The sequence below is a fragment of the Bos indicus genome, chromosome 27, assembly GCF_029378745.1.
Source record: "Bos indicus isolate NIAB-ARS_2022 breed Sahiwal x Tharparkar chromosome 27, NIAB-ARS_B.indTharparkar_mat_pri_1.0, whole genome shotgun sequence".
NCBI lineage: Eukaryota > Metazoa > Chordata > Mammalia > Artiodactyla > Bovidae > Bos > Bos indicus.
Genome location: NC_091786.1, coordinates 2,280,498 through 2,305,125, shown reverse-complemented (window position 1 = coordinate 2,305,125; position 24,628 = coordinate 2,280,498). Strand labels below are relative to the sequence as shown.

At 39.6% G+C, this 24,628-nt stretch overlaps 1 protein-coding gene across 1 annotated transcript in view; it reads left to right on the top strand.

Annotated features, from left to right (window-relative positions):
- Positions 1 to 24,628, top strand: part of CSMD1 (CUB and Sushi multiple domains 1) — a 2,070,704-nt gene that overhangs the window by 1,802,264 nt on the left and 243,812 nt on the right. The window contains exons 27-30 of the mRNA XM_070781602.1: positions 4,948 to 5,139; positions 10,915 to 11,053; positions 14,823 to 15,010; positions 23,986 to 24,180. Of these exons, the coding sequence (XP_070637703.1) occupies positions 4,948 to 5,139; positions 10,915 to 11,053; positions 14,823 to 15,010; positions 23,986 to 24,180 (714 nt within the window). The remainder of the gene's footprint in view (positions 1 to 4,947; positions 5,140 to 10,914; positions 11,054 to 14,822; positions 15,011 to 23,985; positions 24,181 to 24,628) is intronic.

The window sequence follows — 24,628 nt, the reverse complement described above, 5'->3', positions numbered from 1 at the left end:
AGGTCCCTGGCTTTTATGCTAAGTGAAGCACAGGTTCGGGTCACTCAAGCCTACTGGAGTGGCTCTAGATTCAGGGGGCAAGGAGTGGAGATATCTCTTAGATCCCACTAGGCTTGTGGAAGATTCTGTATGACTTGAAACATTCTAGAGAACCCCTGCCTGGGGAAATTGAAGAACACCATGTATACACCTCAAGAATAGCATCTTCTTCTTCTCAGGTGATAGGAGGTAAGACTGCTGCAACTAAAACTATTGTTTCCCTTTTTATGGAAGAAAAAACTGGGAAGATTCAGTCATTAAAATCCTGTTTGAAGAAAAAAAATATTTAAGACAAAATTGAGTGAAAGAAGCAGACGTACGGCACATAAAAGAGTACAGTCGTGAAAAGGAAATGAGCGCGTGTCACATCCATGACCCTGTGTGACCCTGAAGGTGGAAAAGAAATTTCTGCCCCAAAGAAATATCATTGGTTGGAGGCTCTCATATTAGTCTCCAAATAAGCTTTATTGTCATTACCAGAAAGCATTTTTCCACAGTGTGTAACTGGGGGGAAATAAAATGGAGTTTATTTAAAAAAAAAAAAAAAAAAAAAAAACCAGCCAATATATTTCCCGGTGCATTGTTTTAAATTGTTTGTTTTTTCCTCGTGTAATCTCATTGTTTTTTGTTTTTTTATTTTTAATCCAATCTGGAGTAACCTAGGAACTTTTAATTTTTATTTTGTAATTCTAAAAGGGAAGAGTAAGAGTTTGGGGTTCAATTCAGCTAAGCCATCATGATTGGAAATCTCAGTCTTTAAACATACACAAGCCATATGAAGAACACCCCCCCTCCCCGCCCCCGACTAAGGCCATGTGTAGAACTATTTTACTACAAGTCACATTTTCATGTAATTGGCATAAGTTTAGCTAATTATGTAGATGCTGTATTTATGTTTTTTCATGCCTTTTATTGATTTTCCAGTTGAGTGTATAGATGCTATAGTTCATACAATATGAACTACATGAGTACATAAATTTTTAATGCCATGCTCTATGATTATTATTACAGATATTCAGAGTGAAAATTTGCTTTAGAAGTAGAAAACTCTTTCAAAACTGAATTAAATTTCATCCCATTAAAGGATATATAACCCTTAGTGCAAGCCACTGTTTTATATATTGATATTCTGTGGATCTTTATTTGGGAGGATTTGAATAAGTCTATGGAAAAAACATGCTCTATAATTACATTTATTTAGAATACACTGTATTAAATTATTTTTTTAAGTTTCTTTATTCTCTGAGCCTTTAATCCCTGATATACAATGGAGACCTACAAGAGAGAGTTGGAGGATGTGATATTTGTTAGTCTTATTAGACCAGACACCTATTAATAACCTACAGAAAAGTGTTCTGCAGAACACTTGTCTTGTAAACTCATGTGTCTTTTGAAATTCTTCTTATGTACAAAATCTGTGTGCATCTTTGTGTAAAGCTTCTTCACTGAGTAATGTGCTTTTGCTTTAATGAATATTGAATAAAAATTTGGAAAGAGAAGTAATAAAAGCATATCTCTTTAAAAATTACAATGAGACTCATCGATGATCTCCTTGGCTTTTTTTCTAAAGATTTATTTTTAAATTATTTTAGTACTATGTACTTATTTATCATAGAAGTATTACTATGGATATTTACTAAGAGCTGTTGTTGCCAAGTTATGCCTTGGCATGTCAGCCAAGTCATGTCTGACTCTTTGCAACCCCATGGACTACAGCATGCCAGGCTTCCCTGTACTTTGGTATCTCCTGGAGTTTGCTTAAAACTCATGTCCATTGAGTCGATGAAGCCATCCAACTATCTCCTCTATTGACCCTTCTCCTCCTGCCTACAATCTTCTCCATCATCAGGGTCTTTTTCAGTGAGTCAGCTCTTCACATCAGTTGACCCAAGTATTGGAGCTTCAGCTTCAGCACCAGTCTTTCCAATGAATATTCAGGGTTGATTTCCTTTAGGATTGACTGGTTTGATCTCTTTGCTTAATAGACAATTAGCTTTTAATACTAAGTATTTATTTTTAAATTATTTTAATGCTGTGTTAAATTAATTCTCATTTGGAAATGAGTATGTAATCATCCATGTGACCACTTGCTTGAATAAAGAATGAAGTTTCTTTCGGAGATGTGAAATTCAGTCCAATGGACAAGATTGAAAATGTACAACAAGATTTGCTTATTTTTTTTTCCTGAAGCCCAGAGAAATCTCAGCAACAATAGAACACGGTTAGATCTTAGATCCTTCAGTTACTCAAATAGTAAACTCAAGACTGATCATTTGTAAAATACTAGTTCCTTGGAAGCACCATTGTGTTGCCTAGGTGATGGCCACAATGGGCTATGATTCTGGTGCTTGAATTCTCTAACTGCTCTTCTCTATTGTAAAGAGTTGTGGGTTACGGATGTGACACTCCTGGCATCCTAACTAGAAGCTTTGTGTCCTCAGGTCCATTCCGCATTCCACTGCTGAACTGGTCTTCTTTCAGGGAGATGTGCTTGCCTTCTGCCTTGCCTGCTGATCTTTGCAGCTGATGAGAGTGGAAACTGAAAGAATCTTCCTCAGTGGCTCTGACTCAGCATTTCCTGCTCTCTTTCCATTGAAAAACTTACTCTTTTTTGATACTTATTGAGAACGCTCCTTCAAGTAAAATTCCCCTACTCAAAACACTAATAATTACAATGGCAATGATGACAGGCATGATAAGCCAGCCTTCGTGCTGTGGGATTAAGGCAGAACTGAAATGGAGGGTCTGCAAGGCCCAGTATGACAGTAAAGTAAGTTCTCTGGAAACATAGCCACTGAAAATATGCCAAAGGTGTTGGACATGATTAAGTTTAGCTTTTTAAAATGTATCACTGAAACTGCAGGACAGTAAGGGATCCTCAGAGTCACCAAAGTAATGTGAGATGCAGAAAGGCCATGAAATTAAGGGGTTGGCTTTGTCCTGGGAGCAGACCCAGGTTCGATCTCTAGGTCAGGAAAATCCCCTGGAGAAGGGAATGGCAACCCACTCCAGTGCTCTTGTTTGGAGAATTCTATGGACAGAGGAGCCTGGTGGGCTATAGTCCATGGGGCTGCAAAAAGTTGAACACGACTGGGTGACTTTCTCACTTTACTTTCCCCTGAAAGCATCTGTCAGTAGGACCCTAGTGAGACTGAATTTCATTTCTGAGAGTCTGTGGGCTGAAAAGATAGGAAGAAACATCTGAGAGCTTTTCAATATTGGAAATATAATCAGATCCGCTTACACACTGCTAGAACTCCAAGAAGGAAATGGCAACCCACTCCAGTGTTCTTGCCTGGAGAATCCCAGGGATGGGGGAGCCTGGTGGGCTGCCATCTATGGGGTCGCACAGAGTTGGACACGACTGAAGCAACTTAGCAGCAGCAGCAGCAGAACTCCAAAGAGAGGTCTGCTGTCACTACAAGGGAGAAAAGTTAGATGGTAAAGACAGATAGACAGACGGATGGACAGATACAGATATAGACACAGGTATAGAAATAGACACAGGGACAGAGAACTCACAACCACAAGCAGGTTTCAGACTAGCTTATAAATGAATTTGTGCCATCTCTGTGGTCCAAAATGCCTCAGCAGAGACTTTATTTTAAAGAGGTAGAAGGCTTCTCTTCTTCCAGGCACATGGGAAAGTCAAATGAGAATCCCCTCTGCATAAATGCACCTTCAAAAGAATTACTGCAAGTGAAGTCCCATAAATAGAAGAGCAAAATCAAAATTCAGGGGCACCTTAGACTCAGAGATATTGGAATCATTATCAGATCAGACCATAAGAGTGTAAAAAACAAAAGTGAATAAAATTATGAGTAGAGAACAAAATACTGTATAAATGGCCAAAGATGTTTGAACAAAATGCTAGCAGAGAAACAATGAAAGGAAGTTTAAAACTCAACTACATGATAGTATAATAAATTTGATGCAGATGGAGAGAATATTATGATAGGAAAATGGTCTAAAAAATTACCCAGAAGATGGAACAAAGATTTTTTAAAAATGAAAAGTTAAGAGACATGAAGGATAGAAACATTTGTCAAATTTTAGTTCATAAGAGGGGAATACAGACAATAGGAGGGAACTGATATTTGATAAGATAGTTGCTTAATCTTCAGATTTAAAACTTTGAATGTGTTCCAAGCAGGACTAATATAAGAAGGTTCATTCATAGACATGATATTGCAAAACTTTTATTGCCTTAGAAATATAAGGCAATTCATGCATAGACATCATATTGTGAAATGTTAGGACATCAAAGATAGATGATCTTAAAGTCATTCCAGACTGTGAGATTAAGTAGGAAAACTGGAAAGCAGAAAATTGTAATATGTTAACAGCATTGAGGGGGAAATGAGAACAGAAACATCTATTGATCCTACAGTATCAGGTTAGTAAAAATATTCTTTAGATTAAAGGAGAATTTAAAATATTTTTAAAGAACTAAAGGTGTTTTTGGACAAAACAGTTTAAGAGGGTTTGGGTCATCTTAGCTGGTTGTCACATGAGAAGGCATCAACCCAAGGAAAATGTATCCTATCTTATTTTCCTCAAGTTTCCTTGAGATTGGGGTTCTCAAATCATTTAAATTGTGGCATATATTTTCATTAAAATATTGTTGAGAAAAATCAAAGGGAAATGAGTGTGTGTGCATAGCATCATATAAATCCTTAATATTTTCTATAATTGGTTGAATTTTCATCAGGATTTTTCTAGCATCTGTTCAAAGGAAGCATAATCAAGATGCAAGTTATCGAATATATTCTTGAGGGAAAAAAAATGTTCACATGTGGACAAGTGATTCATTATGCCGATCAAAGGCGCTTCAGCCACAGGGCTCCACATCTGTAAGAGTGTAGGGATCACGTCTCCAGTCACTAATGTGATGTCCCTTTGTTCCAGCATCCATCGCATCCACCTGCAACGACCCGGGTATGCCTCAAAACGGTACCCGCTACGGAGACAGCAGAGAACCTGGGGACACCATCACCTTCCAGTGTGACCCTGGGTACCAGCTCCAAGGGCAAGCTAAAATCACCTGTGTGCAGCTGAATAACCGATTCTTTTGGCAACCAGACCCTCCTACATGCATAGGTATTGTGCAATGGAATGTAGCAGTTTTAAATTGGGGAAGGGGTGCATGCTATCATTAAAATTGCTCTATAAAATGCATTATTCTTCAGAAGTATTTCTCAAGAGTTTCTTGCATACCCTCAGGTTTTCTGAGATTACATTGAAATTTTATTATAAACCTTTAAACTTTATTTTATTAGGTGAAATAAAGGAAGTAGTTTACTTAATGTACAGTAATTGACATTTCCCTAAAATTTCCTATCCTTAACAAATCTTATAAAAATATAGATCAATCAAGTTACTGTAATTTAAAATTTTGGGTGGCTGAAAATTCATAACCCTACCATTGTTGTTCTCATTTTTAATATAGAAATGTGCCCTTAAGCAAAGGCTACTCAATAAAGAATATGTTCTCTTTTTAGATAATTTTTCTGTAATAGTAGTACATTTTAATAGAATCCTAAAACCTAGAAATTATACTGCTATGTCAATATACAGATAAAAGGAAAGACTTCTTTCTGAAATTTACTATAATTTTGCAGTTTGACCTTATTAAGAAGAAAACAATCGGTATTGCAGACCTTAGTCTGAACAACCAATATCCAAGATACCTGCTTGTGCATTCTCACTCACTCAGTCGTGTCTAACTCTTTGTGACCCCATGGACTGTAGCCTGCCGGGCTCCCCTGTCCCTGGGGTTCTCCAGGCAACAATACTGGAGTGGGTTGCCTTTCCCTCCTCCAGGGGATCTTCCCTATCCAGAGATCGAACCTGTGTCTCCTGCATTAGCAGGCAGATTCTTTACCACTGAGCCACCTGGGAAGTCCCCTATTCTATTACAAATATGGTTTTAAGGAAAGACATATTTTTTTTATAAAGTTATTCATTCAATTAAATTGTCCATTCAATTATTTTGCCATAAATACCTATTTATGGTAGCCCATCTTAATTTTTTTAAAACCTTTATTATTTTAATGAACAGTCACAGGGTAATTTGTACTTCCTTATAATCTGTTTAAAAAATATAAAATTGAATTAATCTGCAAAGAGAGGAAGTGATAATGAAGTCATATGCTCATAGTTAATGGCCCATTTTGCACCGGATGACCTTGAGGGAATTTTGTGACTTAAAATGATTTCTATTGTCATAATGCACAGCAGTGAAAAAATTCTCAGTGGTCCCATGGTGCTATAATGTGCAACTCTTAACTTATTACAGAGTGCTTGCAGGAGTCTGGAGATAGATGAGATCGACAGCTCTGCTTCTTAGCACGTGGAGGCCTGTCAGAGAGCTACCATGCTTGTGTAAAGTTCTGCGCCGTATTTACATTTCATGACTTTCATGAGTACTGTCATACATTTCATCTCAAGCTGAGTCATCAGGAGATACACCAGATTTCTTCGTGTTCCTTTTTTAAAGTGGAGTAATTACCTATAAATGCAACCAACATGTTAAGCCATTGGTCTGTTTTTAAATCAGGAAAGGCACTTTTTCCCTCAATTTGCATGAGTTTAAGCTTATGGACCGGAGAAGGCAATGGCAACCCACTCCAGTACTCTTGCTTGGAAAATCCTATGGATGGAGGAGCCTGATAGGCTGCAGTCCATGGGGTCGCTGAGAGTTGAACATGACTGAGCGACTTCACTTTCACTTTTCACTTTCATGCATTGGAGAAGGAAATGGCAACCCACTCCAGTGTTCTTGCCTGGAGAATCCCAGGGACGGGGGAGCCTGCTGGGCTGCCGTCTATGGGGTCGCACAGAGTCGGACACGACTGAAGCGACTTAGCAGCAGCAGCAGCAGCAAGCTTATGGACGAGTATATAAAGAAGCAATATGATTACCAGTTAATCTCTTGAAGTTAATTTCTTGGTTTACATTCATTTGAACAATTCATTATAAAATTTGACCACCTTCCCAACTAATCTATGGTCTTTTTTGAGTTTGCCTCTTAGTTATCTAACTTTGGTCAGTGACTAGGTAAACGGGTTCTCAGCAATGAAAACAGTTAACACTTCATCTTTCTTGAGTATCAGCTCCATGGATAAGCTAACATCACTCCCAGGCAATAGAATATCAATTGTATTGGCAACAAAAACCACCCACACACATAGATATTATGTAACACAAAAATGGAAAGCACATATCTAGGAATAAATGAGTATCTTTTCATCCCATTGTGAACATTTTTCCCTCAGAAAAGAGATAATGCTTTTGTAAGATAGTGGTCCACCTTAGTGGTGGTCGTGGTTTGGAGCTCATCTAAATTCTGTTCTGCTGATATGAGACAATTTTTACTTTTTTTTTTGCTTCTTCCTTATGTTTTTGTGTAAGTTTTATAAGCTACAGTTAAGAAAAAAGATGAAAAAGCACTGTCCCCTGTTTACCTAAGGGCAACTGCTATTCATGTGAACATGCATATGTGTCATAGTTATTTTATGTATATATAACCTATATTTTAAATATTTTTAAATGATAGCACCCTGAATGATTGTTTTGTAATATATGCCTTTTACTTACCAGTACAGGATGAGTATCTTTTACTGTCCTTACTTATTTTTTTACTAATTAACATTTCTGCCTACAGAGTTGCTCTCTGGATCAATAATGACCAATATTGATCCCGCTAATCACTCCTCCATGCAGAGTTAGGTGTTTCAGCCTTTTCCCTCTCACAGAAATTGCTGAAATGAACACCACTGCAGAACACATCCATGATTTTTTATGAATGACATATTTCTACAAACTTATCTATTTCTAGAATTTTCAAAACTTTTCCGGAAAGATTGCCCAATTTCATCATCATCTCTTTGCAACCCCATGGACACCAGGCTCCTCCGTTCATGGGATTTTCTAGGCAAGAGTACTGGAGTGGGTTGCCATTTCCTTCTCCATAATCATCATCAGCCATCGTATTATTGTTTATTTTCCCCGACTCAGAAAAAAAATGCTATATATGGTATTTGTTAATCTCATAATATGAGCAGGACATGAAGATTCCTTGGTGGTTCAATTGGCATATTAAATTAGCCGTGAGATTGAACTGTTTTTAATTTCATAGTCTCATTGGCCGCTTGAGTTTGCTCTTTCCTATTGACAGGCTAGCGTTTTTCCATTTTATTCTTAGTGTATTTTTCCCTCCTATTTGCTGTTCTCTTTCTCTCGCATGCTTTCATAAAATCTCTCAGCTGCTCCCCTGTTCGTATGTTACTCCAGTGTTCATCAGCATTGACTGCTCACCCTTCCTACGGTTTGCTTGGATGCCACACTCTTTTCATTTCACAAAGGAATCCCATGATGGAGGCACCCCTGGAACTGGGACTTTCTACTGAGACTTAAAAGACCGATTCTCCAGACCACAGGATTCTCACTACCTCCTGATTCTGAATAAAGTGTCTCTCGACCATCTCCACGGTTTCAGATTTCTCAAGTAGCCCACAATACCTTTTGTCCAAGTTCAAGTTCTAAAGAGCTCTGCAAAGCAAAAATGCATTCTAAGTTTGCAGACACTTAATTTGGTGGCACCATCCTGTCCTGGTCTACAGGGAAAACTATTTTGAGACTGTTTATCCCATTTAGTGGTGTGAACATTGAAATGTTTTGGTGCAGAAGTAGCGATGTGTCTAGTTAAAGAGCGCTGCTGCACACCTCAGTGGATGAACTTGTTATCCCGGATGTCGGGAGGAGTGACCCTGAGGGTTTCAAACAAGGGCCTGTTGGCTGATATGGGTTTGAGGATTTATCTCTATGTCCATTCCCCCTGGAGAATTTCTAGAGTGTCTGAATTGCATTTGATACTGAATCTAATCCTATCCGAAATATTGTGCAAGCTTGCTAATGAAAATCTGATGAGACTAAAATAAAGAGTCCCCCATCAGAATAGAGAACAAACCCAGCAAGATAGTCCTCCTTAATTCCACACCAAGGCTTTAAATAACCTCATTTGAAAATGCCCCCTGAGACCGGTGGGAATAAGACAGGATCTTCCCTTTGTTTCTTATAAATTAATATTTGGGTCTCATCCTGAACTCTTCCTGCTGGTGGCACCCTTGTACGCGGTACCCTGAATCTGCCAAGTTTGTTCTTTTCAAGCCTGGACGGAGCAGCATTGCCTGAGACCCTCAGGTGCCTCCCTCCCCACCTCAGCACCACCTCTTCTTTTGTTCAGGCTCTGGTGCTCCACGCTGTCAGGGTCCACTTGATTCCGGGGAGGTGGCGTCTCGTCCTGCGAAAGCCACTCTGTGGTTGCTGTTCGGTCACTAAGTCCTGTCTGATTCTTCACGCTTAGCTGATTGTTTCCACCCCATTTATTAAAATAAAACTTCATGCTAGGGGAAATGTGGTTGAAATCATTTTTGAGAAAATTATATTGAATTGCTCTTGAGAGTACATCTTTAAGAATTTATTATAAATATTTCCTGTGATATTATTCAGAGTTTGCCTTTGATGAAACTGAAGTTATAACAAAATGTCTTGGGATTCGTTAGATTTTGTCTTATGGAAAGTTAAGTTTTCAGGATGTTAAATGGGTATTTAAAGACACATTCATCTCAGAAGATTACAAAGTGTATGTCTTCATCTTATTTTCACAAAAAGTCCCTGTGTGTTTGTGTGGGGATTATCAGTAATTAGCATATTCCCTTCTCTACTTGTTTTTTCCCCTGAACATGTACATAATCAATGAAGTGAAATAAGGTATACAGTTTAGAAGGAACAGTACAATTTAATCAGGGTGTACACGTGTTCCCCATCCTGAACCCCCCTCCGACCTCCCTCCCCATACCAAAAACCAATATAATATTGTAAAGTAAAAAAAAAAAAATTAAAAAAAAAGAAAGTTATTATCATTAATCAGGGTAATTTATTTTTTTTAGAACAACTTGGTGACAATTCACAGTATTCAGTATGAAAACCTTTAACCTAGTATTTTAACAAATCTATCTAAAATTAGTGTGTGTCAATTTTGCAGTGTTAATAACTTTCACAGCATAGAAGCTTTAACAGAAGTCTTATCTAACTAAATGTAAATAGCCCCCAAATTTTCAGGCTCAAGGATCAACCACATAATCATTGACTTATATAAACACTTGTGATTAAATCTAAAATGCTTCTTCGTGATAATAACATACTAAGCACTGTGACAAAATGATATTTTTATGGGTTTTAACTTTCTGCCAAGCCTCCTCTTGATCATGTGTCACTAGATATCACCTAAATCTTGTTAGTTTTGTCATTTTGAAATCTGGGCACAGTACCTCAAGCCCTGCATATAGCAGAGGACTATGAGAAATCTATGAAATAACAAATCTTCATTTATTCATCATATATTTCCTGCATACTTATTATGATCAAAAACTCCTAGGCTTAGGGTTACAAAAGTGAACAGGAGGTGAATGATCAATTATACCATTTGAAGCAAACTTCCGAGAGTAAGTGAGCAATGACTTCTTTGTAAACCACAAGAAATGACCAAAGAATTGACATGGCCATAAACTGATATCAATGGGGATAGTTTACCCTCTCCAAGTTTTTTTTTTCCTTATATTTATAGTGTACTTGACAGAAGTGTGGGGGATTCAGGTAACCTATCCAGTTTAATTGGGTAAAGTTTGAATGTATAGGATGTACATTTCATTTGCCAGCAATGATAATCCTCCTTAAAAATGAAGTGGGATGGTATATAAAATTTGGTAATGATCACATTAAAAATGTGCAGACCTCCTGGGTCAGTTTAATAATGCTGCGTGTAACCTCTGACAATCTCCTACTGACCATGTCCTTCTCTCCCTGCGGCAGCGGCATGCGGAGGGAACCTGACCGGGCCCGCGGGGGTCATCCTGTCCCCCAACTACCCACAGCCCTACCCGCCTGGGAAGGAGTGCGACTGGAGAGTGAGGGTGAACCCGGACTTCGTCATTGCCCTGATATTCAAAAGGTACTGTGTTTTGTGGACTCCCTCCTTGTAGCAGGACTTTAAATGTCACACCTGGAGATGAACGCACTCATTCTTTCAGAGGGCTTTCAATTTCACATCTAGTGAAGCCCGAGGTCTTGTATCTAAAAGGGATAGCATCCGGCTGCAGGATGACAAACCTGGAAATCAGTTGTTTTGCTTTTCAATATTCTACTTGAATTAGGATACACATGATGTGGCAGGAATTACTTATAAATACTATCTTGCACACATTTTTGCAATGTATTCCACATGAGGGAGCTTAATTTACAGAATATTCAAGAAAATAAAGGAGTGATTTAGATATACTTGTGGCTTCCCAGGTGGCTCAGTGGTAAAGATTCCGCCTGCTAGTGCAAGAGAGGAGGGTTTAATCTCCGGGTCAGGAAGAAGTCCTGGAGGAGGAAATAGCCCATTCCAGGATTCTTGCCTGAAAAATCCCATGGACAAAAGGAGCCTGGTGGGCTATAGTCCACGGGGTCACAAAGAGTCAGACACAACTGAGTGACTGACACATGGATATACTTGGTGTAATTTCTCATCAGTGTCTGATATTTCCCTTAGTGCATGGGTACTAATCCATTTCCAAGTGCATCCTGTCTGACATCCCCAAGGTGGTGTTGTTATTAATAATCATTCAAATACTCAAGACTTGCTAGAACTCTGAAAACACAAATTCCCCACATTTCAATGCTGTAAAGTTTCAATTAATAGACATTAGTCCTTTTTAAAAAATGCTAACTTCTTTCTGCTAAATTAAATGGTAAAAGTTCAAATCATAATATGATTATATTACAAATTAAATTCTATAGAACTATCACATTATTAATATCTGGCATACAATAATCGCATCTTTCCAAATCCCAAGGTATTTTCCAAGTTTACATTTTGACTTTTGAACTAAATAAGGTGATAAAAGAAAAGTGGTTCTATATGCTGTCCTATTGGTCTCAGCTCTCCAAGGCAGAGTGGTCTAATCGTATTTATTTATCTGTCAATTGAACACTTTTCTCTCATTGAGATGTTTATATCAGTATTCCAGGGCTGGCTGTGCTCATCTTCCTCTGCTTTCTCCTCTTGATGAGATCTGACTCAGGGTAATTTTAAACCTCTGTGACTCTGAATTTTAAGTAGTTTGATAAGCCATCACTTCCTGAGTTTACTCAAGCTGCTATAAATTTACCAAATGACGACTACTTTATTATGCCACTTGGCTATTACACAAAGGCTGTGAACATTTGCTAGGTTATGTTTTTGAGTATCCTCATGATTTTTGTTAATGCTAAATTCTGATGGAGCCTTTCTCAGAACCAGGAGACACCTCTGCTGCCAGGGGATTAAAAGTAAATTAACAATTAAAAGCCTTTTAGAGGGCACAAAACCTTTTTTGTAGGCGTTTCCTGCCTCGGGTCACAGAGAGTGAGTCATTATCAAGTTTCCCACAGCGCAAGTCATCTGATAATATATAAGGCAGTTTTATATTATGCAAGTAGTTTTTCACTTAATGTTGTGCACCTCCCTGGAAGAAGGTTGACCTAGAAAATCTCCAAGTTTTCTTCTGATTCTAAGAGTTTGGAATCCTTTGCTGGCTGGGTGTCACAGACACTTGCACGTTTGGGACATCTTCTAAGAAATAGACAGCTTGTGTGTGCTCGGGTGGGACATTTTTCTGGGACCTTAGCTCTTAGATTTACTGAGTAGACAGAGGGAGGAAGCCAGGGTACCAGCTGGGAGCAGAGATGCTCAAGGACCCTGGCAAAGAGGCTGCTATTGGCACAGGCTGCTCAGGACACGCTTTTAAAGAATGAGACTGCAGTCAGCTGGGGGGTGGGGGGAGCCTGGCAGAGACAGAAACAAAGGGGACAGAGAATGACAGGGCCTGGAGCACATACATGAGAGCTTCAAGGCTCGTCCTGTACTCAGGAGTCTTTGGGGAGGAATGTTTTATCAAAACTTCTGTAGACTTCGGGGTTGATGCCACTCACATATTGGAACCCAAATTGAATTTGGTTTAAAAGCATACCAAACTTAGGCCTACCTGTTCTTGGGGTGTGTAGATCCATGCATCTGGTGTAGATAGATATAACACAGGATTTAACCAAAGGCACCATCACTATTTATAGGAATCACTCCAGACCTCAGTGCATACATGATGGGGCATCCAAAGCAGAGGCCAGTTAGAATGTACTTGTTTGTGCCCGATCGAATTTCCATCATTCAGAATAATCTATCATAATAATTACTTCTGCCAGTTATAAGGGTGTCGCATGACCAGAATCTAAAAACATCCTTGTAAACTATTCTAACTGAAATTGTTATTACCATCAAATTCTGTTTGGTTGCTGCGATTCCTTTTGGCCTCTTTATTCACTCTGCAGTCATTCCAATCTTTTACTTCCTCTTCATTTCCAACTTCAGGGAAATTATCAGATAAACAGGCTCTGAAACCTTTAACAAACTCCTTGAGTAAATGTGCTCACATGGGAGCAAGGGCACCTTGACAGGGAGTAGGGCAGAGAAGTGCAGATGCAGGTATCACACTCATGTGGGGTCCATGGCTGTCCCCCCACGTTGCACGGGGCAGCTTTGGGAGGGACCTAGGGTTCATGCTTTATCACTTGAATCTCCAGATGAATTTGAGCCACTTAAACAACAGCACGTGTTTGTGATAATATCTAAAAATGCCTGACTCTCTCCATCCTTGTATATCCAAATATGCCACCAAAGGAAAGGGAAGACAGTGGAAGCTGCCTGGACTGGTCCACATTAAAGGCCCTGAAGTATCTGACTTAGAGGTGCAGGGACAGAGGAGGGCCAGGCAAAATGGACTACAGCAGTGCCTCTGTCTGGTGTATTTGCTATTCTGACCCCACTCTTAGATGCCTGAACCAAGTTCAATCTTTTACTTGAGAGTAGACGTATGTTTCAAGTTCCCAGATTATTGTCATCCTTATTGTCGTAAATGGCAGAGACATTTAAAACCATATCCCACTTGAGAGCTTTGGACTTTAATTGTCAGACGCTGGAAATTATTAGGGTGTTCACAGTACGAGAGAGACAGAAATACAGAGAGTGGGAAGGGGAGAGAGGAAGAAGGAGGGAGAAGGGAGAGAAAATTGGAACATCCAGTCATGGTGAAATAACGTGAGGTTTGACTTCCACACTTTTTAAGGACTGCAAATACTGGCCAAATTACCTAAGCAAGCAGAGACAATTACAATTTTAAAAGTAAAGAACCAAAAATATTTTTGAACTTTAAGAATCATCAGCAACACCAAGGATTAACAGCAGGCAGACTCTTTACCATCTGAGCCACCAGGGAAGCCCAAACACCAAGTATATATATTATTAAACTAAAGATATTTTCACATAAAAATCAAATATCAGTGGAAATACATCACTTCTGAACCCCCTTCCTTTAAACTGCATTCATTAGAAATATCACAGTTACAGGGAAGAGACACTGTATCTATGTCGCAAAGACTCATTTTCCTTTATGTATCTTCAACATCATACTGTATTGAAGATAATGGTTATTATGTAAAATACTAATAATATTTGTTATAACTGGTGTCTGTTGTATTTATTGCCACTTTCATTATTATTGCATTTAGCTTTTGGATCATCCTGCTTTTTAAAAGTTAGAATACAAAGGCAAATACAATCGCTGTGTGCTCTCAGAGACTTGATAGTTGGGAAGAAGAGAGACATACAGGAGGTACGGAAACTCATCAATACTCTTTCCTTTCAGTTTCAACATGGAGCCCAGCTATGATTTCCTGCACATCTATGAAGGAGAGGACTCCAACAGCCCTCTCATTGGAAGTTTCCAGGGCTCTCAGGCCCCAGAAAGAATTGAGAGCAGCGGAAATAGTCTTTTTCTGGCATTTCGAAGCGATGCTTCTGTGGGCTTGTCGGGCTTTGCCATTGAATTTAAAGGTACTGTGATCAGCTTAACTGGCAAGGAAAGTAATTTGTATCAGAATTGCTTTCATTGTAAACATTTATTTATAAAGTCTTGCCTCTCTCTTTAATGCATAAAATTCTGACATCTTTCCCACCTGTCTGGGGAAGAGGTTCCAATCTCTCCAGAGGAGAAGAAATTTCCAACATGCATTTCTACCTTAGCCAAAAGAAAAGAAAGTAGGGGAGGAAGTTTTGTTTTAGTCTTTTCTCCAGATTCATGCCATTTAAAGATAAATTATGATTGGCGCTAGTGCTAAACAACCTGCCTGTCAATCCAGGAGACATAAGAGATGTGGGTTCAATCCCTGGGTCCGGAAGATCCCCTGGAGGAGGAAATGACAACCCACTCCAGTATTCTTTCCTGGAGAATCCCATGGGCAGAGGAGCCTGGAGGTGGCAGCTACAATCCATGGGGTCTCAAAGAATCAGACACAACTGAAGTGACTTAGCACATGCAATGAATAATTGAAGTAATTAAGAACTATTTTAAGATTATTTTACTCTCTTGTTTCTCTAGGATGACTCAATATAAGTATACCAACCAGCTTAATTTTATCTCAGTATTTTTCAAAATGTAAAATATTGATTGCCCTTTCCCTGTCCTTACACCCATGGTGTTGGTTTGATGGGGAGTAAGTACTGATCCCAGGGCTTTCCAGGTGGCACTAGTGGAAAAGAATCCTACCTGCCAGTGCAGGAAACAAAAGAACACGGGTTTGATCCCTGGGTCGGAAAAATACCTGGAGGAGGAAATGGTAACCCACTCCGGTATTCTTGCCTGGAGAATTCCATGGACAGAGGAGCCTGGTGGGCTACAGTCCATGGAGTTGCAGAGTCAGACATGACTAAGCGACTGAGCACACAGGGACACACGCATACACAAGCACTGATTCTGCTCACATCTTTCTTCTTTGGTCACATGATGAGTGTTGCCCACTTCTCTGGGGTCTACCACCCACTGTCACCAGCATCCAGAGAATACACACAGAAAACTCACAAGTAAAAACCACCCCAACCTAAGCATTTTGCCCTTGGGGTAATGAAAATAAATATATATATTTTTCAAATCTATTTCTCATGTTAACAAGGAAAACATGGGGCACCTTACAAAGAATTAGAGAAAAGGACTTACCAACATATTAATTGACAGTAGTGAGGGCTTTATAAAAATAATGAATATGTATATGTATGTATATGTTTGTTTAAGCGTGTGAATTAGTTGTTACCAGAATTGTAAAATAAAACTTAGACTGTTTCAACTCCTGTTAAACTTTTAATGAACTTGCATTTATTTATATGATTTTTAAGGAGAAAATGAATCTACTTCTTCCAAAACACTAACATCTACAAAGTTAACGATCTTTATTACAGTTTATAATTTTATCACTTGAAAATGGAATCTTTATTGTGTCCATGTTTTACATGAAATATTCCCTTGGTATCTCTAATTTTCTTGAAGAGATCTCTAGTCTTTCGCATTCTGTTGTTTTCCTCTATTTCTTTGCACCGATCACTGAGGAAGGCTTTCTTATCTCTCCTTGCTATTCTTTGGAACTCTACATTCAAATGGGTATATCTTTCCTTTTCTCTTTTGCTTTTTGCTTCTCTTCTTTTCACAGGTATTTGTAAGGCCTCCTCAGACAGCCATATTGTTTTTTTGCATTTCTTTTCCATGGGGATGGTCTTGATCCCTGTCTCCTGTACAATGTCATGAACCTCCATCCATACTTCATTAGGCACTCTGTCTATCAGATCTAGTCCCTTAAATATATTTCTCATATCCACTATATAATCATAAGGGATTTGATTTAGGTCATACCTTAATGGTCTAGTGGCTTTCCCTACTTTCTTCAATTTAAGTCTGAATTTGGCAATGAGGGGTTCATGATCTGAGCCACAGTCAGCTCCTGGTCTTGTTTTTGCTGACTGTATGGAGCTTCTCCATCTTTGGCTGCAAAGAATATAATCAATCTGATTTTAGTGTTGACCATCTGGTGATGTCCATGTGTAGAGTCTTCTCTTGTGTTGTTGGAAGAGGGTGTTTGCTATGACCAGTGTGTTCTCTTGGCAAAACTCTATTAGCCTTTGTCCTGCTTCAGTCTGTACTCCAAGGCCAAATTTGTCTGTTATTCCAGGGTTTCTGAGAAGGCAATGGCACCCCACTCCAGTACTCTTGCCTGGGAAATCCCATGGGCAGAGGAGCCTGGTAGGCTGCAGTCCATGGGCTCACGAAGAGTTGGACACGACTGAGCGACTTCACTTTCCCTTTTCACTTTCATGCATTGGAGAAGGAAATGGCAATCCACTCCAGTGTTCTTGCTTGGAGAATTCCAGGGACGGGGGAGCCTGGTGGGCTGCCTTCTATGGGGTCGCACAGAGTTGGACACGACTGAAGTGACTTAGCAGCAGCCAGGTGTTTCTTGACTTCCTACTTTTGCATTCCAGTCACCTATAATGAAAAGGACATCTTTTTGGGGTGTTAGATCTAAAAGGTCTTATAGGTCTTCATATAGGTTCAACTTCAGTTTCTTCAGTGTTACTGGTTGGGGCCTAGACTTGGATTACTGTGATATTGGATGGTTTGCCTTGGAAACGAACAGAGATAATTCTGTCATTTTTGAGATTGCATCCAAGTACTACATTTCAGAGTCTTTTGTTGACTATGATGGCTATTCCATTTCCTCTAAGGGATTATTGCCCACAAGAGTAGATATAATGGTCATCTGAGCCAGATAATCATGATGGTGTGATCACTCACCTAGAGACAGACATCCTGGAATGTGAAGTCAACTGGACCTTAGAAAGCATCACTACAAACAAAGCTAGTGGAGGTTATGGAATTCCAGTTGAGCTACTTCAAACCCTGAAAGATGATGCTATGAAAGTGCTGCACTCAATATGCCAGCAAATTTGGAAAACTCAGTAGTGGCCACAGGACTGGAAAAGGTCAGTTTTCATTCCAATCCCAAGGAAAGGCAATGCCAAAGAATGCTCAAACTGCTGCACAATTGCACTCATCTCACACACGAGTAAAGTAATGCTCAAAATTCTCCAAGCCAGGCTTCAGCAATACGTGAACTGTGAACTTCCAGATGTTGAAGCTGGTTTTAGAAAAGGCAGAGGAACCAGAGATCAAATTGCCAACATCTGCTGGATCATAGAAAAAGCAAGAGAGATCCAGAAAAACATCTATTTCTGCTTTATTGACTATGCCAAAACCTTTGACTGTGTGGATCACAATAAACTGTGGAAAATTCTGAAAGAGATGGGCATACCAGACCACCTGACCTGCCTCTTGAGAAACCTATATGCAAGTCAGAAAGCAACAGTTAGAACTGGACATGGAACAACAGACTGGTTCCAAATAGGGAAAGGAGTACATCAAGGCTGTATATTGTTACCTTGTTTATTTAACTTATATGCAGAGTACATCATGAGAAACGCTGGGCTGCAAGAAGCACAAGCTGGAATCAAGATTGCCGGGAGAAATATCAATAACCTCAGATAAGCAGATGACACCACCCTTATTGCAGAAAGTGGAGAGGAACTCAAAAGTCTCTTGATGAAAGTGAAAGAGGAGAGTGAAAAAGTTGGCTTAAAGCTCAACATGCAGAAAACTAAGATCATGGCTTCTGGTCCCATCACTTCATGGGAAATAGATGGGGAAACAGGAACAGTGTCAGACTTTATTTTTTGGGGCTCCAAAATCACTGCAGATGGTGACTGCAGCTGTGAAATTAAAAGACACTTCCTCCTTGGAAGGAAAGTTATGACCAACCTAGATAGCATATTGAATAGCAGAGACATTACTTTGCCAACAAAAGTCCATCTAATCAAGGCTATGGTTTTTCCAGTGGTCATGTATGGATGTGAGAGTTGGACTGTAAAGAAAGCTGAGTGACGAAGAATTGATGCTTTTGAACTGTGGTGTTGGAGAAGACTCTTGAGAGTCCCTTGGACTTCAGGGAGATCCAACCAGTCCATTCTAAAGGAGATATGTCCTGGGTGTTCTTTGGAAGGAATGATGCTAAAGCTGAAACCCCAGTACTTTGGCCACCTCATGTGAAGAGTTGACTCATTGGAAAAGACTCTGATGCTGGGAGGGATTGCAGGCAGGAGAAGGGGACGACAGAGGATGAGATGGCTGGATGGTGTCACCGACTCGATGGACATGAATTTGAATGAACTCCGGGAGTTGGCGATGGACAGGGAGGTCTGGTGTGCTGCAATTCATGGGGTTGCAAAGAGTCTGACGTGACTGAGCAACTGAACTGAACTGAGCTGAGCTAAATTCACCCATTCCAGTCCATTTTAGTTCGCTGAGTCCTAAAATGTCAACGTTCGCTCTTGCCATCTCCCATTTGACCACTTCCAATTTGCCTTGATTCATGGACCTAACATTCCAAGTGCCTATGCAATATTGTTCTTTATAGCATCGGGCTTTACTTTTATCACCAGTCACATTCACAACTAGGTGTTGTTTTTGCTTTGTCTGTGTCTCTTCATTCTTCCTGGAGTTATTTCTCCACTGATCTCCAGTAGCATATTGGGCACCTACTGACCTGGGGAGTTCATATTTCAGTACCCTATCTTTTTGCCTTTTCATACTGTTCATGAGGCATGTGTTTGAGTAAATCCGAGAGTTGGTGATGAACAGGGAGGCCTGGCGTGCTGTAGTCCATGGGGGTCACAAAGAGTTGTGCACTACTGAGCAACTGAGCTGAACTGAATGAAGTATAATCTAAAAAATAATATAAATTAATGTATAAGCAAATCAGAAACAGCCTCACAGACATAGGAAACAAACTTGTGGTTACCAAATGGGAAAAGGAAGAGGGGAGAGACCAACTAGGGGGTACAGGATTAACTAACTACTACTTCCCCGGTGGCTCAGAGAGTAAAGAATCTGCCTGCAGTGCAGGAGACCTGGGTTCAATTCCTGTGTCGGGAAGATCCTCTGGAGAAGGAAATGGCAACCCACTCCAGTATTCTTGCCTGGAAAATCCCATGGACAGAGGAGCCTGGCAGGCTATTGTGCATGGAGTCACAAAGAGTTGGACATGACTGAGTGACTAACACACGCACATGTATAAAAGTAGATAAGCAGCAAGGACATTTGTTACAGCACAGGGAATTAGCCACTATTTTGTTGACGTTCAGCTGCTAAGTGGTATCTGACTCTGCAACCGCATGGGTTGCAGCAGAGCAGACTCCTCTGTTCTTCACTATCTCCAGGAGTTCACTCAAACTCATGTCCGTTTAGTTGGGATGCCATCCAACCATCTCATCCTCTGTTGTTCCCAGCACAGGAAATTGAAGCCATTATTTTGTAATAACTTATGATGGAATACAATCTGCAAAAATAGTGAATCGCCATACTGTTGGTACACCTGAAACTAATATAATATTGTAAATCAACTGTACTTCAAGGGAAAATAAAAAGACTATGCATTTGTCATTGGTCAGGGAAGCAGAGAGCAGACACAGCGCTTGGACTTGACCCAAAGGAGCCTTGGGGCAATCCTGCCAGTGTCCCCAGAGACCCCGCAGAGTCCATCGACATGGCTCTAGGGCAGGAGTTCTGGGAAGCGTCCCTAAGCAGAACTGACAGGAACTGTGTAATGAAGTCATCTCCTTAGAAATTGTGACAAATTATAAGCAGAGAAAGTACCGTGATTTATCACCAAACATCCTGAACTGACAACTGAGTAAATGGAACCAAAAGATTCGATGCAGTTCATTTGGAGAAATGAAGAAAAACTGGCCTCAGAGCTCTCCGTTAGCAACATGGAGCAGAAAATGAGGGTGTGTTATTTAACTAAACATACCCTAAACCAACAGACATTTATAACAAAAAAATTATCAAAAAGGCTGACCAGGCATCAGACACACATTTTTTTCTCTGTTATTTTATAGGAGAAAAATGTATACCCTAGACCAGTGCTTGTATTTATTAGATGCTGGGTATGTTCTCCTGGAAGGAAGCGGATGGAAAGATTATTCTGGTGACCACAGTTTTGCTTATTCATCCCTTATTTGATTAAAATAAATGATCTGTGCTCTGTGGGATTTGAGGAAGCTACAAAGAATTATCAGAATGTCCCCTGCTCCTTGAACAAATCAGTTTTTAATGAAGTGATTAGAGAGCGTGGGTCCCAACAGAGTTCACAGCTCTTGCTGTGAGACTCTAACCAGAGCAAACTAGAAGACCTAGAGGGGTTTCCAAAATGTATAGATATGATATATTATGTATGATAATTGAAATATTATGCATGGCATATGATATGTATGATGTATGATAATGTTCAATATGTTATGTATGCTAATATAGTATATATGGCATATGATGCATATTGTAATGTTTAATATGTGTGATAATATAGTACACATGATAATGAGGTATGATATGTGATAATTGTTATATTATCTATGATATATATGATTATATAGCACATGTGATACTCATGATAATATAATATTTATATATTTATGTTGTGCTTTTAACAAAAGTATGTAAATAATATATTCTAATAGTTGATTATAATAGATTGGGACAACATTGCCAAAGAGATGTCTGTTTGGCTGATGTTGATACAGAGACAATTAAAACTATACTGAGAAGTATTGAATAAATGCAGCCTAACAGACCTCTTCTCTGTCCTGCAGAACTTCAAAAAGTTTGTGCCTTTTCCCTCTTCTGCTGATGTAAACCATTCCTCAGATGATTCAAGATGTGGTTTTCAGAGCTCATTTCGTCTTCACTCTTTCCCAGCTCCCCTGCCACAATCTCCCAGGAGCACCCTCTAGCACCACTGTGTGGATTTACTCACTCCAGTGAGTTTGCCAGGTGGCACAGTGATCAAGAACCCTCCTGCCAATGCAGGAGATGCAAGAGAGGGGAGTCTCTTTGATCCCTGAGTCAGGAAGATTCCCTGGAGAAGGAAATGGCAACCTACTCCATCGTTCTTGCCTGGAGAATTCCATGGACAGAGGAGCCTGGTGGGCTACAGTCCATGAGGTTGCAAGGAGTCAGATGTGACTAAACACTCATACACAGTAGGCAGATACTCAGTGAGGGAAAATGTTTAAAAGGGAACATAATCCATATTGATCACAACTCCCCATAAAGGTAAAATGAAAGCCTTGCATTTATACTCTCCAGAAATCCTTTATGTGTGTGCTTAGCCCTGGGGGATAGGTTGTCAAAAAAATGAAAAGAGCTGAAACATATTTATTTGATTCACTCAAGTTATCCTTGAGCCTATATTTGTATTATTAATGTTAACCCCATTCCACACACACACTCACACATATTCATAACAAACAGCATTTTCTTAACTGTAACCACCCCCCCAAAAAAGAAAAACATTTCAGTATAACATCTATATTGATCACCTGAAAAGCTGTAAAATTCCATTCCAGAGGTTTCTGATGTTACAAGGGGCTTTGCTGATGGAGTGAACAAAGTTTAAAAGCACAAACAGAAAGCGATTCAAATGGTGGAATTATATGCAACAGAAGGAGATATAGATACATGATTTAGAGATATTTGGAAGGTCTGCAAAAATAGAACATTTACAATATTAAAGCTACCAAGACACAAGCTACAAGACACAGCTACAAGACTGTGTGAGAGAAAGAAGACAGCTTTGTACTTATATTTGGAAGAAGATAGGTTTTTAGCCTTAGAAGAAAAGCTATGACACACCTACCTAGAAAGTGTATTAAAAAGCAGAGACATCATTTTGCCGACACAGGTTCATCTAGTCAAAGCTATGGTTTTTCCAATAGTCATGTATGGATGTGAGAGTTGGACCATAAAGCAGGCTGAGTGCTGAATGATTGATGTTTTGGAATCATGGTGCTGGAGAAGACTCTTGAGAGTCCCCAGGGCAGCAAGAAGATCAAACCAGTCAATTCTAAAGGAAATCAACCCTGAATATTCGCTGAAAGGACTGATGCTGAAGCTGAAGCTCCAAAACTTTGGCCACCTGATGCAAAGAGCCAACTCATTGGAAAAAACCCTGATGCTGGGAAAGATTGAAGGCAAGAGGAAAAGGGGATGGCAAAGGATGAGATGGTTGAATGGCATCACCGACTCAATGGACAGGAATTTGAGCAAACTCTGGGAAATGGTGAAGGATAAGGAAACCTGAAATGCTGCAGTCCATGGGGTCACAAAGAGTCAGATATGACTGAGTGACTAAACATCAAGGTTTTTAGAAAATGTGTCCTTTAGTGGTCCTATAACTGGACAGGACTTTTCAGGGAATTTTTTGTGAAAGTTATTTAGCCTATCTTGAGCTTCATATTCTCAAAATGTAAAACAGTGCCCAGATCATCCTCATGTCACAGAAATGGATGAACATTTGAATGAAACATGCAAGATATCCAGCTCAATGCCTGATACATGATCCACCCCCACTTCCTTGCAGCAGGTACTGCAATTAGAATGGAACTGTCTTGGGTAATTATTACATTCAAGGCACAGGGCCTGGCCCTTACGGATCAGGAAACATGTTTTCCAGCTAAATTTGGCATCCTTGATTCAGTGAGGGTAGTACAAGATCAGAACTTCCTTCCTTGATCATCTTCCCAGCATAAAAAAAATCACCCTTAACTCACATGAATTAAGCCAGACTCCTTTTAAGAAGCCAATTCTCCCATCTCTTCCTAAAATGTGGTGTGATTTCATTTTACTATGAATAAAGTATAAAAGTCAGGAAATCAACCACAACAGGAATTCTGCAGTTTGTTGTCATTTGAAAAATGAGAAATGTAATTTTATCAAAGGAGTTTTTTTCTGTTTTTCTATGATAATCATTGACTTGAACATTAACAACTTGGTCATGAGTCAATCAATTTTTTTTTTAGCATTTTTCCTTTGCTGGACACTTAAAGAAATAAAATCCCTGCTCTCATGGAGTTTGCATTCATTTCTCCCACAGAGAAACCACGGGAAGCCTGTTTTGACCCTGGAAACATAATGAATGGGACAAGGATCGGGACCGACTTCAAGCTCGGCTCAACTGTCACATACCAGTGTGACTCTGGCTACAAGATCGCTGACCCGTCTTCCATCACGTGTGTGATTGGAGGGGACGGAAAGCCCGCGTGGAACCGGGTCTTGCCCTCCTGCAATGGTATGTACCGACATGTGGGGCCAAAGCTGCCTTCAGGGATAGCTTCCCTCTGGAACTCGGACCCTCATTTGGAAGAGGGTCTGCACATCAGTCCTCTACCCCTATCAGTGGGGTGACCCCACAGAGCAACATGGGATAAGGATTTGGACTTCCTTGACCGTTTAATTTAATTTATCAGGGTTCTGGGAGGAGAGTATTTTTCTTTCACTTAGATAGTTGGGCATTTCCAACTGTGAAAACTGTGCACTGTATTAAATTCAAACATACTTTGAACTTATGAGGGATGATAATAAATTCTCTAGCCACAGACTCAATGAAAAAACAAAAAGAGGTCATGTTTAGGCAATGGATAAATAATCTAATTTAAATTAAAAGTTTTTTTCCATATCTGAAGACCCATCAAGCACAGTTTCTGGTAACTAGTCATCATATCTATGTGCATAAAACA